Below are 16,613 nucleotides of genomic sequence, written 5' to 3'. Positions count from 1 at the left end.
CTGGAAGCAGCCCAGACGTCCTTTAGAAGGCGAGTAGATAAGCAAACCAGGGTATGTTGGAAAATGGAACATTGTCCAGCGCAAACAGGAGACATGCTTCCAAACTGTGAAAGGCCTGGAGGCACCTTCCGCACGTGCTACCAAGTGAAAGAAGCCGATCTGAAGCACACTGTGTGATTATAAGATTCCAGCTCTAGAACATTCTGGAAAAGGAGAACGTGAAAGGGTCAGCGAGGCTGGGTGTGGTGGCTCATGCCTGTAATCCCAGCACTTTGGGAGGCCGAGGTGCGCAGATCACCTGAGGTCAGGAATGTGAGTCCAGCCTGGCCAATATAGTGAAACCCTATCTATACTAAAAATAAAAAAATTAGTTGAGCATGGTAGCACAGGTCTGTAATCCCAGTTACTGGGAAGCTGAGGCAGGAGAATTGCTTGAACTCGGGAGGCGGAGGTTGCAGTGAGGCAAGATCGTGCCACCGCACTGCAGCCTGGGCGACAGAGAGAGACTCAGTCTCAAAACAAAACAAAACAAAACAAAAAGGGTCAGCAGCTGCCAGGGACTCAGGGATGAACAGGGGCACAGAGGAGCTCTCAGGCCGTGAAGCTGATCTTTATGATACTGTGATGGTGGATACAGGACATCTGGCAAAACTGACAGAATGTACAACACCAAGCTTGAACCCTCATATAAGCTCTGGACTTTGGGATCACTCGTGGGTACAACTCCAGGCATAAATCCTCATGTAAGCTCGACTTTAGGATCACTAGTGGGTACAACACCAAGCACGAACCGTCGTGTAAGCTCTGACTTTAGGAGCACTATTGGGTACAACACCAAGCACGAACCGTCGTGTAAGCTCTGACTTTAGGAGCACTATTGGGTACAACACCAAGCACGAACCGTCGTGTAAGCTCTGACTTTAGGAGCACTATTGGGTGCTACACCAAGCATGAACCGTCGTGTAAGCTCTGGACTTTAGGATCACTAGTGGTTACAACACCAAGCACGAACCATCATGTAAGCTCGACTTTAGGATCACTAGTAGGTACAACACCAAGCACGAACCATCGTGTAAGCTCTGGACTTTAGGATCACTCTTGGGTACAACTCCAGGCATGAACCCTCGTGTAAGCTTGGATTTTAGGATCACTATTGGTTCACTGATTGTAACACATGTGCCACACTAAAGCAAGATATTACTAACACGGGAAACTGGGGGAGGGGACAATATGGGAACTCACATGCAATTTTCTGTCAGCCTAAAACTGCTCTAAAAAATCAGCTCTGCTCATTTCACAAAAGGGAGGCAGGGAAAGAGGAAGTTCTGCTTTATAGAGAAATATCAGCCACGACAAGAAGAAAAACTGATTCATAAAATTGCCATTTGGCAACAACCAGGGGAGAACTGATTCCATAATTCTGCTTTAAATTTTAAAATTGAAAATAAGAGGCTGGGCTCAGTGGCTCACGCCTGTAATCCAAACACTTCAGGAGGCCGAGGCAGGACGACCGCTTGAGCCCAGGAGGTGTAAGACCAGCTTGGATCACATAGGGAGACCCTCATCTCTACAAAAAAATATAAAAATTAGCCCAGAGGCTTGTCATCGTGAGAGTATTTCAGAACATTCATAAGGTAACTCCGTGCTACTGTCTCCACGGATCAGGCTCCCAAGCCATTTCTACTCAGTTCTGGGAAACACGGTCAGGTCTTTCTCCTTTAATTCTGCTGCTTCGCAGTGGTTCACAACAACTATGGACTTTCTGCATTGGCACCGGCCTAATCCAGAATTCCAGCGGCAGAATTTTGAGTATGGTGGCACGTACCTGTAGTCCCAGCTATTCAAGAGGCTGAGGCGGGAGGATCAACTGAGTTCAGGAGGTCAAGGCTGCAGTGAGCTGTGATCGTGCCAGCCTGGGTGACAGAGGGAGACCCTGTCCCAAGAAGAAGGAAGGGGAGGGAAGAGGAGGGGAGAGGCCAGGCGCGGTAGCTCACACCTGTAATCCCAGCACTTTGGGAGGCCGAGGCCGGTGATCACTTGAGCTCAGGAGTTTGAGACCAGCCTGGGCAACATGGCAAAACCCCATCTCTACAAAGAATAGCTTGGCGTGGTGGCACATGCCTGCAGTCCCAGCTACTTGGGAGGCTGAGGTGGGAGAATCACCTGAACCTGGGAGGTCAAGGCTGCAGGGAGCTGAGGTTGCGCCACTACACTCCAGCCTGGGTAACAGAGGGAGACCCTGTCTCAAAAAAAAAAAAAAAAAAAAAGGAAAGAGGAGGGGAGGGGTAATGATTTCTGTCGAGGCCAAAACCAAAACAAAATAAACCCCCAACCTCTGTGTGTGCTCATCGTCTCCCTGGGTGATGCAGGGAAGTGTCCCGTAAGGAAGCACGCACGCATTCTGTCTTTGAGCACCAGACCCACCGGGGCCCCGTCCCAGGCCCCGGCCCCGCAGGTCTCTGCCTTTGCTGGAGACCCTAGAACGCCTGTCTTTAAGTGAGTGATCTTTCCTAGGAGCCACTTGTCAGGGACCTGATGACAGCAGGAGTTCCTGTGTCTTCTCTGGGTTTGGTCTTTGTCATCAGTAAACCAGCCCGGAGGCTTGTCATCATGAGAATATTTCAGAACGTTTGAAAGGTAACTCCATGCTACCGTCTCCACGGAACAGGCTCCCGAGCCATCTCTCCTGAGTTCTGGGGAACGTGGTCAGGTCTTTCTCCCTCTTTAATTACGCACCTCCACAATGGCTCTAACAACTATGAACTTGATGTTTGGCACCGGCCTAATCCAGGATTCGAGTGGCAGCAGCTTTAACTCCAGGCAGGGCCCAGAGAAATCGCTGCTTACCTGTTTCAGAGTCTGCACTGATGCGTTTTTAGCAGCAAATTGAAGGTCTATTCTGGAATAATAGTCATTTCAGAACTCTTAAAGTCAAGACACCAACAAGAGTCTGGTGAAGGAAGCCGGGGGAGGCCTGGCTTGGGACGGGGGCCAATTACAGGGGGCACATGAGGAAGAGAGGAGCACAGCAGCTCAGAAGGGACTCCCAGCCTCCTTCTACTGCTGGCCAGGCCAAGGCGAGACAGAGGGCCACGCTGCCTGGTTACCCCATAGCAGCATCAGAAACAGCCCTGGACGAGGCCAGGATGAAGACGTAAGTGGCTCTGCCAGGGTGGTGGGAGCCACGGCCAAAGGCTGCCTCCAGGGAGAGTCCGGGTCAGCAGCTCAGGATGAAGGCTGCCCGTGGAGGTGCTCCGAGGCTCAAGGTCAAGCTCAGGAGCCCCTGGGTCCATTTACGTTCACAGCCTCAGATGGAAAGGGCTCAAGTCCTCACAGAGCCAGGAGCTGGCACAGAGGCCATCGCCAGAGAGAAACTGCCACGTCAGCGCAGCACAGAATGCGTCCACATCGGGGAAGGCCGACTGGCCAGGGCTCTCTCGAGCTGCCTGCAGACCTGCACGCTCTCCGTCACACCACCATGCCCGGGTCAGGCCTCTCTGCTTCCCACTTCAGCTCCTCTCCTCCTCCCACTGCCGGCCCCACGGCTGAGGGCCACCACTCACATAAGATGAAGCCCTGCAGCTGCCCACCACCCTCCAGATGCCCTGCAGGCCTAGACTCTACTACTCCTGCCTGCCACATGCCCTTGTCCCCATCACCGCCTTTCCACTCTCCTCCTCTCCAGATGTCCCCAGCAACACAAGCCCCACTCAGCCTCCTGCTTCATGCCATCAGCTGGGACTGCCCAGACCTCCAGCGAAAGCTCGGCCTTGTCCACGTCACTGCCCTGCACACAGACCCTCAGGCTTCCCTGACTCATGGAGGATCGGCGCAGGGCCTGGGGCCTGCTCAGCTGTAGACAGGCACTCGCCTTCCTACCCTTTCCCTACCCGCTGGGTGCACTCTGCCCCTCCGAGCCACGCTCATGCAGTCCTGCCTCCCGATGTCACAGGCATCAAAGCTCCTGTGCCGGCTCCTCCTGCCGCTCACAGTGAAGCCTAAGAGACACAGACAACTGCAAAGAGGCAAGGACAGTCCTCCAGCAGTGCTCAGGCAGAGCTGTGCAGGCTGGATCCACGCCCAACAGGGTCTCCCCCCGCGTTCAGAGGTCTGAGGGTTTCCCACAAATGATGAGAAAGTGGCATCCTTCAGTTGACAAACACATTTGTTGTGTATTTTATATTTTGGAGGTGTGACACCAGTACGTGATGACGGCACACCATGCAGGGGCCAGAAGCAGGGCTGGCACACTCAAGACAAGAGGGGAGGGAGGTGCCCACTGCCCTGAGCCCAGGAGGAGTGTTCCCAGCCCAGGATAGCCCACCTGAGGGGGCATACTCTGAGTTGCTATGGAGACCCTCGCCTCCGCCACTCTTGGTTCTCCGTAAGGACCTAACCTCTGCCTGCCAACTCCAGCTGGTGCCCTGCTGGCAAGGGACTGTAACCTGGGGTGACAGTGCTCACACCCAGGACAGTGGGTGATGTCTGGAGACACTGTTGGTTGTCACAACTAGGTGTTGCCATTGATGCTGAGTGGAGGCGGGGGCTGGCACTGAACCCTTTGGTGCACAGGACGGTCACGCTGCAAAGACACACTCGTGGAACCACCAAGGGCCTGGGCCGTCTTTCCCGACCGATGCTTAGAGGCCCACACTCGTGAGGAATGTGGTTTCCAGCACGGGAATAAGAAGATGCGTGTGTGCAGATGCCTGTCTGCTGGGCTGCCCGTGCCCAGCGGAAGGCAGAAACACACATCCTCCGCCTTTACAAACATATGTGTCTCCAAAGATCCAAGGCTCAAGGCACACAGGGGCACAACACATGCGTGTCATCTGCTCATTCATTCACTTCCTCAACAATTCTGCACCGAGCACCTGCCGTGCTCCAGGCCCCGTGCAAGATGCTGGGGATGCCCCATGGACAAGACGGACTCAGCCCCTGCTAACTGAGAAGCCAGAGGAGAGTGAGAATGCACCTGTAAACACCAAGCAAAACCAAGTAAAACGTTACGGCCGCGTCATTCACGGGTAGCCTGAGCAGCGGGCTGGCCTTTTCCATGCTTCCGTAAAGCCTGGTAAGGTCCCCTCTAGCGAGTGCTCACCTCCGGTCTCCAGGTCGTGGAAATTGGGATCCAGGCCTCGGTCCAGCATCTTGGCGATCTTCTCCACCGAGCGATGCTGAATGTGATCCATGCATTTCTTCAGATTGGTCTAGAAGGAAAAACAATACAATTCAAACATCTTTATAAGAAATGTCCCAACCTGAGCAACGAAGTAAGACCCCGTCTCTACAAAAAATCAAAAAATTACGGCTGGGCGCGGTGGCTTAAGCCTGTAATCACAGCACTTTGGGAGGCCAAGACGGGCAGATCACGAGGTCAGGAGATCGAGACCATCCTGGCTAAGACGGTGAAACCCCGTCTCTACTAAAAAATACAAAAAACTAGCCGGGCGAGGTGGCGGGCGCCTGTAGTCCCAGCTACTCGGGAGGCTGAGGCAGGAGAATGGCGTAAATCCGGGAGGCAGAGCTTGCAGTGAGCCGAGATCGCGTCACTGCACTCCAGCCTGGGCGACAGAGCGAGACTCTGTCTCAAAAATAAATAAATAAATAAATAAATAAATAAATAAATAAATAAATAAATAAAAAATTAGCCAGACGTGGTGGCACACGTGATTCCAGCTACTCGGGAGGCTGAGGCAAGAGGATCACCTGAGCCAAGGCTGCAGTGAGCTGTGTTCATGCCACTGCACTCCAGCCTGGGCAACAGAGCAAGACCTGTCTCAAAAAAAGAAAAACAAATGTCTTTCCAGGGTCTGGGAAAGTTCCTGACTGGTACACTCGGGAGACCCACTCTCGCCCGGGCGCACTGCAAGCCCTGAGGCTCCTGGAGCTGAGGCTTTTGGAACCACAGGCTGAGCACAGTGTCTGGCACGAGGCAAGTACAATCAGCCTGTCCTGGATGAATGTTTAAAATCCCCTCACTCTTCACCATCCTGGTGCTACGGACTTAATGTGTGCGTCCCCCAAAAATTCCTAAGTTGAATAATCTCCGATGTAATAGCATTGAGAGGTAAGGCCTTTGGGAGGTGACAAAGTCAGGAGGGTGAAGCCTTCGTGAATGGGAGTAGTGTCACTACAGAAGAGGTCCCAGAAAGCTCTCTTGCCCCTTCCTCCGCGTGAAGGCACAGCAAGACGATGGCCATCCCAACCAGGAACTAGGCCTTCGCCAGATGCTGAACCTGCCGATGCCACGATCTCAGACTTCCAGCCTCCAGAATGGTGAGAGACACACTTTTGTGGTTTATAAGTTACCCACGGTATTTCGTGAAAGCAGCGCAAATGGCCTTAGATACTTTGCTGAGAGCTACGGATGCTCCTCTGCTTTCGGAAGAGACAGCCGGGCTGCTGGAGCACTTTTCAAATCTCCAGTTTCCAGGGCCAGCCTCTTGCCTCCATCGCCACGGAGTGAGGCCCGCGGATTGGTACTTAACCCACTTTGTGGTGAACCCCGTGGCCACACAGACAGAAAACAGCGAAGCCTGGTCCCCGAGTGGCTCAAGGTGAAGGGCGGGGCTCATTACTGTGAGGTCATGACGGTCCGCAGCTCAACCTGAGGGGGTGGGAACTTTCCTAGCCTCCCAGCCTCGCTGTAAGAAAAGTCATGATCCTCTGCCCATCCAGAGCCAGCCTGGGCTGTCTGAGCAGGACTGTGGGACTTGGCACCCCTCTGCCTGCTGCGTCTAACACTCCTCACCAGCCTAATTCTTTGTCCCTACTCTGTACCTCTCTCAAGATAAAGAAGGGGGACAAAGGTGGCTTCTGACACAGCAGGTTCCTGGGCCTCTCAGCCTCCTGGCACAGGCGGGATTTCCATCTGACCGTTTTCTATAGAGTCCAGAACCAGACCTGATCCAATGCCCCAAAACGCACGACCTACACGTGATGTCACTGAAACCCTGCATTGTTATTTACAAATCAGCATTTTTAAAATTCACAAATACGTTTTTATCTGCACATCAGAGGGTGATTAAAAAAAAAAAAAACAACGCAGAAGCACCCAGACCTTGCTATCTGAATACCGCTTTCCAGGCAAATTCCAGGGCAGAGGCAGGGAAAGGATAGGAAGAGCCCAGAGCATCTTGTGCCGGAAAGTGGCCGGTGCGTCCAGGATGCTGGGGACGCGCCACAGGGCAGAGCACCAGAGGAAGGGCAACTGCCGGCCACATCTGGACAACCTGAGCACAAAAATCAATAATGATAATGACAGATTAGAACCCAGTGAGTACAATAAGAATCCCGCCAGGCACAGTGGCTCACGCCTGTAATCCCCGCACTTTGGGAGGCCGAGGCGGATGGATCACCTGAGGTCAGGAGTTTGAGATCAACCTGGCCAACATGGCAAAACCCCATCACTACTAAAAATACAAAATCGCCAGGCATGGTGGTGCGTGCCTGTAATCCCAGCCACTCGGGAGGCTGAGGCAGAAGGATCGCTGGAACCCGGGAGGCAGAGGTTGCAGTGAGCCAAGATTATGCCACTGCACTGAAGCCTGGGCAACACAGCAAAACTCTGTCTCAAACAAACCAACCAAACAGAATCCTTGTATCCATCTGATATAAGAAGTGGGGGCAGCCAAACAAAACCCGAGAGGACCCTGCTGGCTGAGAAAGCCATTGGTGAGCTCGCAGCTGCAGGGAAGCTCACCTGGAGAGCATCAGGGCCCTCGAAGGGAAGCGCTTCAGGCAGCTGCCCTGACTCTCCACCTCATGCTCTGCAAGGAATGCTCTTGGGCTCTCCTTAGGAACAGCACCAGGGGCCGGGACAAAAGCCTCCTGGGTATTACAGATTCCTCCTCCTGTCAGTTAAGCCAACTGCTCAGCCCACACACCCTATGCCTCAGACCCCTCTCCATGCCTCCTCCTCAACTCACACAGCACCCTGAGAAACAGCAGGGTGTCCGTGGCGTGGATGTCTTATGTGGGACTCTGAGCTCAAGGCATAGTGCATTCTGCCACGTTGTGAACACCGTGTGCAATGCCCTTGCTGCTCACCTGCAGTCTAACTTCAGTGCAGTTTACGTCAACAGCACTTTCACAAGGTTTTTCCTGAAGCAACAACAGCAGAACACTAATACGGGACTCGGCATGGACCCTCTTCCCTCCGCCACGCCGTGCGTCTAGATCCCACTCTCTTCGGAGCCACCGCTTTTGATCCTCCCTGTAGCAGCCAGTGGGATCTGCCCCCCTTCCCCAAGCCCCCACGGCCACACCAAGCAGCCCCTGCTGCTTCCCGGGTGGGTCTCCGCAGTGTGCACCGTGGCGGCCGGTCTGTCTGTACATCCCAGACCGGCCACATGCCACGCCAGGTACACAGCAGGTGCCCCTGGAAGCGGAGTGTCTAAAGATAACACAACAAGATAACAACGAGGACGCCGTACGTGTAAATAACAGCCCGTTCCCTGCATACCTTTGTGTGGAGCTTGGCCAACTGTTTCTCATCGAGACTGGCTTGTTTATACACCCGCTTCTTGTATCGAAACTGGCACAGAAAAAAAGAAAAAGAGAGAGAGAGAGAAAGAAAACAGGTCAATGCTTCACACAGCTGTTCAGAGGGAAAATGGGCCTGTTCCTTGGCTATGTCATAGAAGACGGGGAATCCCACAGCAAACTCTTCCAGTTTTAAATAAATGACTGGTATTTGCACCCCAGAGCCTACAACATCCTAAGCGTCACGTTTGCCAAAATTCTGCAGCAGTTTAGCCAAAAAACCATAAAAAGAAACAGGAGCAAGGGGAAGGGAAGATCCTGCAGGTGAGGAGCTGGGAGGTCTCCCACCTGGTGATGGGCTCCCCAGCTAACAGGATGGTGATGGTTCCTCCCGGGGGAATCGATCAGCCCTCGACAAGGCATTTTTGGTAAACAAGGATGCTGCTCCAAACACCAGGTTTTTCTCCTACATCGTCCACCTTAGTTAAAAGACACCTTAGAAGCCCCACCTGGGAAAGGCCCCACCTCCTGTACTCCCGCAACCTCCACCCAGAACGCTGGAGCTACTGTTGTTCCCTGCAAACAGCAGCGCCTCCTTTGAACTGGAAATTACATCATTGCACGGACCGAGGGGCACGTCTTCCTCGGATGTAGGGAGTAAGCAACACTGTCGGAGCGGGCTTGGTGAGTCTCTAAAACGCCTCCTCCCTCCCCCAGCGCCCCGCTGGGCTGGAGATGCTGCAGAAGGTCTGGGAAGGACACTGAGCATTTAGGAGTCACAGCAGTTTGGAGTCGGGACCTCTGTTTCAATCCCAGCCCTAACACTCTCAACTCACAGGGTAACTCAGGGCTGGGCACTTTCCTGTCTCACCTCAGTTTCCTCATCTGCCCCATGGGGATAACAGCACCACCTCCCAGAGTGGCCTGAGCATTGAATGCGAGCCTCCTGGCACAGACCTGCCACTAGACAAGTCCATTTTCTCTCTCCCTCCTTACTGCCCTTGATGCCGTCACCCTGCACGGTTACACGTGTGCTCAGGGCCAGCAAAAACTGCCCCTGGGTAAAATGACAGTGTGGAGTAGTGGGTGGGTGAGCTCATCCTGAAACCGAAAGCCACATCTCATAGAAAGCTTCCAAATAAACAACCCTATTCTCCTTTTTCCACCACGCCAGACAAAACGGCTATTTGACAAAAGACAAAATTCTTGTGCACAGACTGATACTTGTAGGGTTTGTTTTCAAGTGCCAAAATAAACCAGCTGTGAAATCAGAAAGTTCTGTGAAATGCAGGCTGCACAGAGTTTGGGGAGACAGTGTGCTGGTCAGAAGGGCACCCATTCATTTCCCAGAACAGAGCAGGTAGGAAGAGCTACAGGCCCATTTTAGAATTTCCACCTCTGATTCTAGATTCCAGGACAGCAGGTTCTGTGTGTCCATGCCCTGGAACCAATCACGCCTCTGGTCCAGATTTCAGAAGCCACTGAGAATGATGCCAGGTGCCTTCGCAGGCTCACGATTATGTGGCTAAGCCTAAAAGTCTCAGGGAATTCAATTCCACGGGTCCCCTTTCCAGACATAAAATAATCCACTCGGGCCTATAGCATCTCTGGGCAGGAGGGTAAAGTATTCAAGCGAGGAGTGTTTATTCCAGAGTCATAAACATTTATAGCCCGTGACTACAGAGGACACCGGCTCAGAACCACAAATCCTTTTTCTTGCTATTTCTCCAACGTTTCATAAGCAGCCCACCCTATTATGCTGAAATTATCTGAAGCAAAGAGCCCAGACTGATGCCTGCCCCTAATGTGTCAATTCCTAGGCCAATCTCAGCCTTTGCAGTGGGTCACCTGGTGGGACAGTGGCCTGGGGAGATGAATAAACCTAAGTACCAGCAACAATTCTGGCCAGGCATGGTGGCTCACACCTGTAATCCCAGCACTTTGGGAGGCCAAGGCAGGTGGATCACCAGAGGCCAGGAGTTTAAGACCAGCCTGGCCAATATAGTGAAACTCGTCTCTACAAAAAATTAGCTGGGCATGGTATGGTGGTGGGCACCTGTAATCCCAGCTACTCAGGAGGCTGAGGCATGAGAATCACTTGAACCCAGCAGGCGGAGGCTGCAGTGAGCCGAGATCACACCACTGCAATCCAGCCTGGGTGACAGAGCAAGACTTGGTCTCAAAAGCAAAACAAAACAAAAACCAAACAGAAAGTAGCAGCAATTTCATAACAATGAAATCAGAGCAGCAGCTGCAACGTCAATCTGGGGACTTGTGGATGGCCAGACTCACAACATACACACTGTTCCGTGAATACTTCCTCTGGCCCTCACCACCACTCCCGGACGTCACCACTAACATTCACTCGATGACCAGGAATCTGGGGCTCAGAGAGCGTGGGTGGCTGGCTCGAGGTTGCACAGCTATAGGTACTGGGGCCAGATGCAGAGGAGGCTCCCAAATTCTCTGGTCTTCTCGCCCAGTTTTCCTGCCGTTATGGATATGATCAGCCCCTGAAATGAACTGCGTGGATTTACCCTTCCTGGTCCATCACCTCCCACTGGAGTGTAAGGTCTGTGGGATCAGCACCTTGACTTTTCTGTGCCTGAAGTGTCTGATCCTTAGTTGGCCCTCAATGACAATTTTTTTCCCAATGGATACCCATTTTACAGATAAGCAAACTGAGGCCAGGACCCGTGAGTGATTTGCTCTAAACCACACAACTTCCAAGTGGCATCTCATCTTTTTCTCCACCGAAACCCCTCCCCGAATCTGACACATGGTCCACACTGGGGATCCCAACAACCTCAGCCTCGACGTCACAACGGAACTGAGAAACATGCAGATGCAGCATCGCCTTAGTCCTGGGTGGGCGTCCATGACATCTCGGGCTTCAGAGGAATCTCTAGTCACCGAGTGGAGAACCCACTGAGGCTGCTCAAGAGTCAGCTGCAATTACACACATGCAGCCTCTCGCTGTTGACTAAGCTAAAGTGAGTGCAATCACTGAACGATGCCAACATGCTGTGCAGGAGTAGAAATGACCCGTTTCCGGCTTCTTTTAACTGACATAACCCAACACGTATACACTACAGGAAGCACTGCCTGCAAACTTGGGGTGCAGCAAGCCTGGGTCAGAAAGGCAGAGACAAGGGTCATGCATCGCGTGGAAACATGTCAGGGCTGCCCCGTCTTATGGATCGGCCACTTCTGAAGGGAGGCCCAGGAGCTTGTGGCTGCTGACGGCAGCACAAAGAGCCCTGGTCACCCGGGCAGGAAGCAGAAGCAAAGCTGTGCTGTTGAGAACAGCTGGATGGCCACAGCCACCCTGTTACCCAAGGACTCAGAGATGAATTGGGGAATGGCATGGTTTGAATGCATGTCCCCTCCAAACCTCATGTTCAAATGTGATCCCTGGTGTTGGAGGTGGGGCCCGGTGGGAGGTCTTTGGGTCCTGGGGCGGATCCCTCCTGAAGGGCCTGGTGCACTCCCCAAGGTAGTAAATCAGTTCTCATTCTGTTAGTTCACGGGGGAGCCAGGAACTACTCCTCCCCTGCTCGCTCCTGCACCCGCTCTGGCCACCTAACACCTGCTCCTGCTTCACCTTCTGTCACGAGAACAAGCTCCCTGAGGCCTCGACGCCGAGCCGATGCCGACACCACATTTTCTGTACAGCCTGCAGAACCGTGGGCCAATCAAACCTCTTTTCTCTCAGCCAGTCTCAGGTTTTTTTGCTGTTGTTTGTTTGTTTTTGTTTTTCAGACAGTTTCATTCTTTCAGACAGTTTACACAGAGTTTCAGGTTGGAGTGCAACGGTGCCATCTTGGCTCACTGCAACCTCCACCTCCAGAATTCCAGTGATTCTCCTGCCTCAGCCTCCCGAGTAGCTGGGATTACAGGTGCACATGACCACACCCAGCTAATTTCTGTATTTTTAGTAGAGACGGGGTTTCACCGTGTTGGCCAGGCTAATCTCGAACTCCTGACCTCAGGTGATCCACTCACCTTGGCTTTCCAAAGTACTGGGATTACAGGCGTGAGCCACCTCACCCAGACAGTTATTTCTTTATAGCAATGAAAGAAGACTACCGTGAGGAACATGATATAATTTAAAAATTCCTTCTGTGTCCCTGATTCCTGGAGAGTTCCTAAAACCCTTGGAATGTCCTCGGTGATAAGAGTATCTCTGGAGCACTAATGAGATGACTCTCAACTCCCAGGCAGCTTCCAGGATGGGGACTGGTGGCCGGAAGGATCAGACCATGACTTGAGGGTCAGGATTCCCAGCCTCCCTGCTGACCAGCAGGATGGAATCGGATCACCATGGTCAGTGATTTCATCCTATGTAATGAAACTTCCATAAAAATCCCTCAACAACAGGGCCTGGAGGCTTCCGAGCTGACAAGCACATCCACGTGCTGGGAGGATGGCGCACCCCCAACTCCACAGAGACGGAAGCTCCTGCAGGCTGGGCCCTCCCGGCCTTGCCCAGTGCACCTCTTCATCAGCTGTGTGTTTGTACACTTTGTAATAAGCCGGGGGTAGTAGTTAAAATGCCTTCTTAGGTTCTCTGAGCTACTCTAGCAAGTGATCGAACCCGAAAAGGGGGTGGTGGGAACCCCTAGTTCACAGCCAAATGGGACAGAAGTGTGGGTGGCCTGGGGACTTGACGTTTATGGAGGGCCGTCTTGTGGGACTGAGCCTTTAAACTTGTAGTTAGTGTCAGAACTGAATTAATTCTTGACATCCAGCTGGTGTCTGGATAGGTGGAGAAGGAGAACACACCATCTATTAGGCGCTGGGAGGGAAAAACGTAAAACCCCTCAGAGAAGCATGGGGAGCCCCGTTCTGCATGCTCAGGACCCACGGTCCTGGTTATGAAAGCCTGAATCAGACCTATGGTTTATTATTCACAGCAAGATTTCTCTCCAGGGATTCTTTGAATCTGCAGTGAAAAAAAAATTATAAAAGTTGTATAACAGTGTGAGATTCACGGCAAAATCAGATGGAACCTTTTATGAGTCCATTTTCACACTGCTATAAAGAAATACCTGAGACTGGGTAATTTATGAAGCAAGGAGGTTTAATTGACTCACAGTTCCATAGGGCTGCGGAGGCCTCAGGAACATTATAGTCACGGCAGAAGGTGAAGACAAAGTAAGCACCTTCTTCACAAGGCAGCAGGAGAGAGACGAGCAAAGGAGGAACTTCCAGACACTTAGAATAAAACCATCAGATCTCGTGAGAACTCACACTCACCATCATGAGAACAGCATGGGAAGCAGCTATGATCCAACCACCTCCCTCCCTCAATACATGGGGATTACAGGTTCCTCCCTCAACACGTGGGGATGACAATTAGAGGTGAGATTTCGGTGGGGAACACAGAGCCAAACCATATCAAACCTTAAGACCCCAGATTGATTTTTAAATGTGGGGATAATTTCCCAGTGCAAATGGAATTTGTCTCCCCCCACCACCGTGTCTCCCCCACCCACCACGGCATCCAGGCTGTGACACAAACACGATCCATGCACCATGGGCTGAAATATACCTCCAGGGAAGGAACGCCCTCGCCCACAGGCTGTGGGTACTCCCGCAGGAGCCGCTCCTCGTCCAGGAACTTGCCGTCGCGCCCGTTGCTGGCCGGCTGGAAAAGGCCATAGTTCAGGACATCTTTCAAACTCTGGGTTAATGTACACAGGATCCGCTGCTTTGCAATCCACACCGTGGCGTCCGGGTTAAATCGAATGCATTTCTGCCAGGAAGGACAAAGACAGGTGGTGAGTGACGGAGGACACTACCTGAGTCACCCATGTGGGGCACATGGTCAGAGACGACAAAGTTGCTTCAACCCCTTCCCAACACTCCCTCTGAACAGTGAACCCACGACTTTTCACACAGAAAAATAAAGCCTACTGGTTGCTGGGACAGAGACATTTGGTAAATATAGAAGGGAAAAAGGAAGGAACGAGACATTGGTCTCTTTGGCCTTGGTCTCACCACAGACTCAAATCTCCAGCACTGGCCGGGTGCAGTGGCTCATGCCTGTCATCCCAGCACTTTGGGAGGCCGAGGTGAGCAGATCACGAGGTCAGGAGTTCGAGACCATCCTGGCCAACATGGTGAAACCCCATCTCTGCTAAAAAAAACAAAAATTTGCTGGGCATGGTGGCACGTGCCTGTAATCCCAGCCACTCGAGAGGCTGAGGCAGGAGAATCGCTTGAACCAGGGAGTCGGAGGTTACCGTGAGCCAAGATTGCGCTACTGCACTCCAGCCTGGCAACAAGACAAGACTCTGTCTCAAAACCAAAAACAAAACAAAACAAAACAAACAAAAAAATCTCTAGCCCTCACAGTGTCTTTTTTTTTTTTTTTTTTTTTTTTTTTTTGAGACAGAGTCTCACTATGTCGCCCAGGCTGGAGTGCAGTGGCGCTATCTCAGCCCACTGCAAGCTCCGCCTCCCGGGTTCATGCCATTCTCCTACCTCAGCCTTCCAGTAGCTGGGACTACAGGCGCCTGCCACCATGCCCGGCTAATTTTTTGTATTTTTAGTAGAGACGGGGTTTCACCGTGTTAGCCAGGATGGTCTCGATCTCCTGACCTTGTGATCTGCCTGCCTGGGCCTCCCAGAGTGCTGGGATTACAGGTGTGAGCCACCACGCCCGGCCCTCACAGTGTCTTTTTGGTCATCGATGACCACCTGTCGCCTCAGGGCACTCTCTCACTTGCATGGCACTTCTCAAACTCCAGCAGTTTGAAAAACACAGGTTACAGACCCCACTTATGTCTCCCTAACGGAATGTCTAATTCAGCAGGTCTGGGTGGGGCCCGAGAACCTACATCTCAGACAAATCCCAAGGCACTACTGCTGTGCCGTCCTGGGGAACACACATTCAGAACCACAGCCCGCGCATATTACAACGTGACTTAATTTTGACATGGATTGTTCTTTAGCATTTCAGATTCGGTGGGAGCCTTGTCTTAGAACCGCACTGACGAGAAAGTTTTCATACTACCCACGCTGACTCTGAACAGAAAAGCTTTAAAAACACAGTCATCACCTCTCCCAAAGGACACAGGAAAGCAATTACGGAAAAACGATTTGACGGAAAATCAAATCAGTTGCCACGAGAGTTCATTTTTGCAAAGTTAAATAGTGTCAACAGGGCCTGCAAACCAATCACAACACTTCAAACACACAATGGCACCTCTGAGAACTGAAATAACAGCAACTCGGTCACGTTCCCAGGTCCCCTCTGTGAGGTTCACCAGTGAGCCAGGAAAGGCAAAGGCCAGGCAAATCCACTTCTAACCATGACTTCTAATTTCTGTTGAATTACAATTAGATTCTACTGAATAGCTGTCAGCAGGGGCTCAGTAATTCCCTTTGTCACTGTCAACATGTTCAGAACGAAAGGAGGTTTGATCGAATATGAGGCTCAAACCAATTCTCTATCTGGGGATTTGTGGGTTTGTGCTCAAGAAAGCAAAAGGCCCTACCATCTTCCCAAGACAGCCCGAGGGTAAGTTCCTCATTGCTGGGAAAATGATCCTGGGACTGCCAACAGGAGCCTGGGTTCAGTGGGCGGCCAGAGTCCTCCCTGCCAGGAAACCTGACACCCTCTGCACAAAAGCTCCTGTTTCTCCCTTCCAAGGTCAAAGGCTAAGCTCACATGTGGCTCTCAAAGCTCCCCCCCCCACCCAGGGCTGTGAGGCTGGATGGGGGCAGCTGTTTATTCCCGAAAGATTTTCAGACCCACACCCTCCCCTATCCTTGGCTGAGCAAGGACTCTCTGGAAACTCCTGGCACAAGAAACAAACTGTATCAGGTGTGACCAGGCGGGGCCGCTCACTACTCACCCTTCGGTCTCAGGAATCCTTCTGGGCCCCTCTAATTCAAGCTCCAACGTCCACAGAGCCCATGGCTACCACGTCCATAGAGCCCATGGCTCCCTCCCTGACACCTGCAGAGAAGATTCAGCCAAGGGGCAACTCCTTGGAGGAGCACAGCGCTCCAAATTGCCTCTCAGGGGACTTCTGTGCCACTGCAGGTGATTGCAAAGACAGGTATCCACCATCATTTGTGGACAGGGCAGGGACGCTGTGTCTGTGCAGCACGGG

The 16,613-nt window shown here is 52.3% G+C and overlaps 1 protein-coding gene across 2 annotated transcripts in view; it reads right to left on the bottom strand.

The window, feature by feature from the left end:
- SHANK2 (SH3 and multiple ankyrin repeat domains 2) overlaps positions 1 to 16,613 on the bottom strand; it is a 638,889-nt gene that overhangs the window by 538,650 nt on the left and 83,626 nt on the right. For both annotated transcript variants that reach the window (XM_025357432.1, XM_025357433.1), the window contains 3 exons: positions 14,042 to 14,245; positions 8,468 to 8,539; positions 5,102 to 5,210 (listed from right to left, as the gene is read on the bottom strand). In XM_025357432.1, the coding sequence (XP_025213217.1) occupies positions 5,102 to 5,210; positions 8,468 to 8,539; positions 14,042 to 14,245 (385 nt within the window). The remainder of the gene's footprint in view (positions 1 to 5,101; positions 5,211 to 8,467; positions 8,540 to 14,041; positions 14,246 to 16,613) is intronic.

This window comes from Theropithecus gelada, chromosome 14 (genome assembly GCF_003255815.1).
Source record: "Theropithecus gelada isolate Dixy chromosome 14, Tgel_1.0, whole genome shotgun sequence".
Lineage (NCBI taxonomy): Eukaryota > Metazoa > Chordata > Mammalia > Primates > Cercopithecidae > Theropithecus > Theropithecus gelada.
This window is presented reverse-complemented; position numbering and strand designations above follow the sequence as displayed.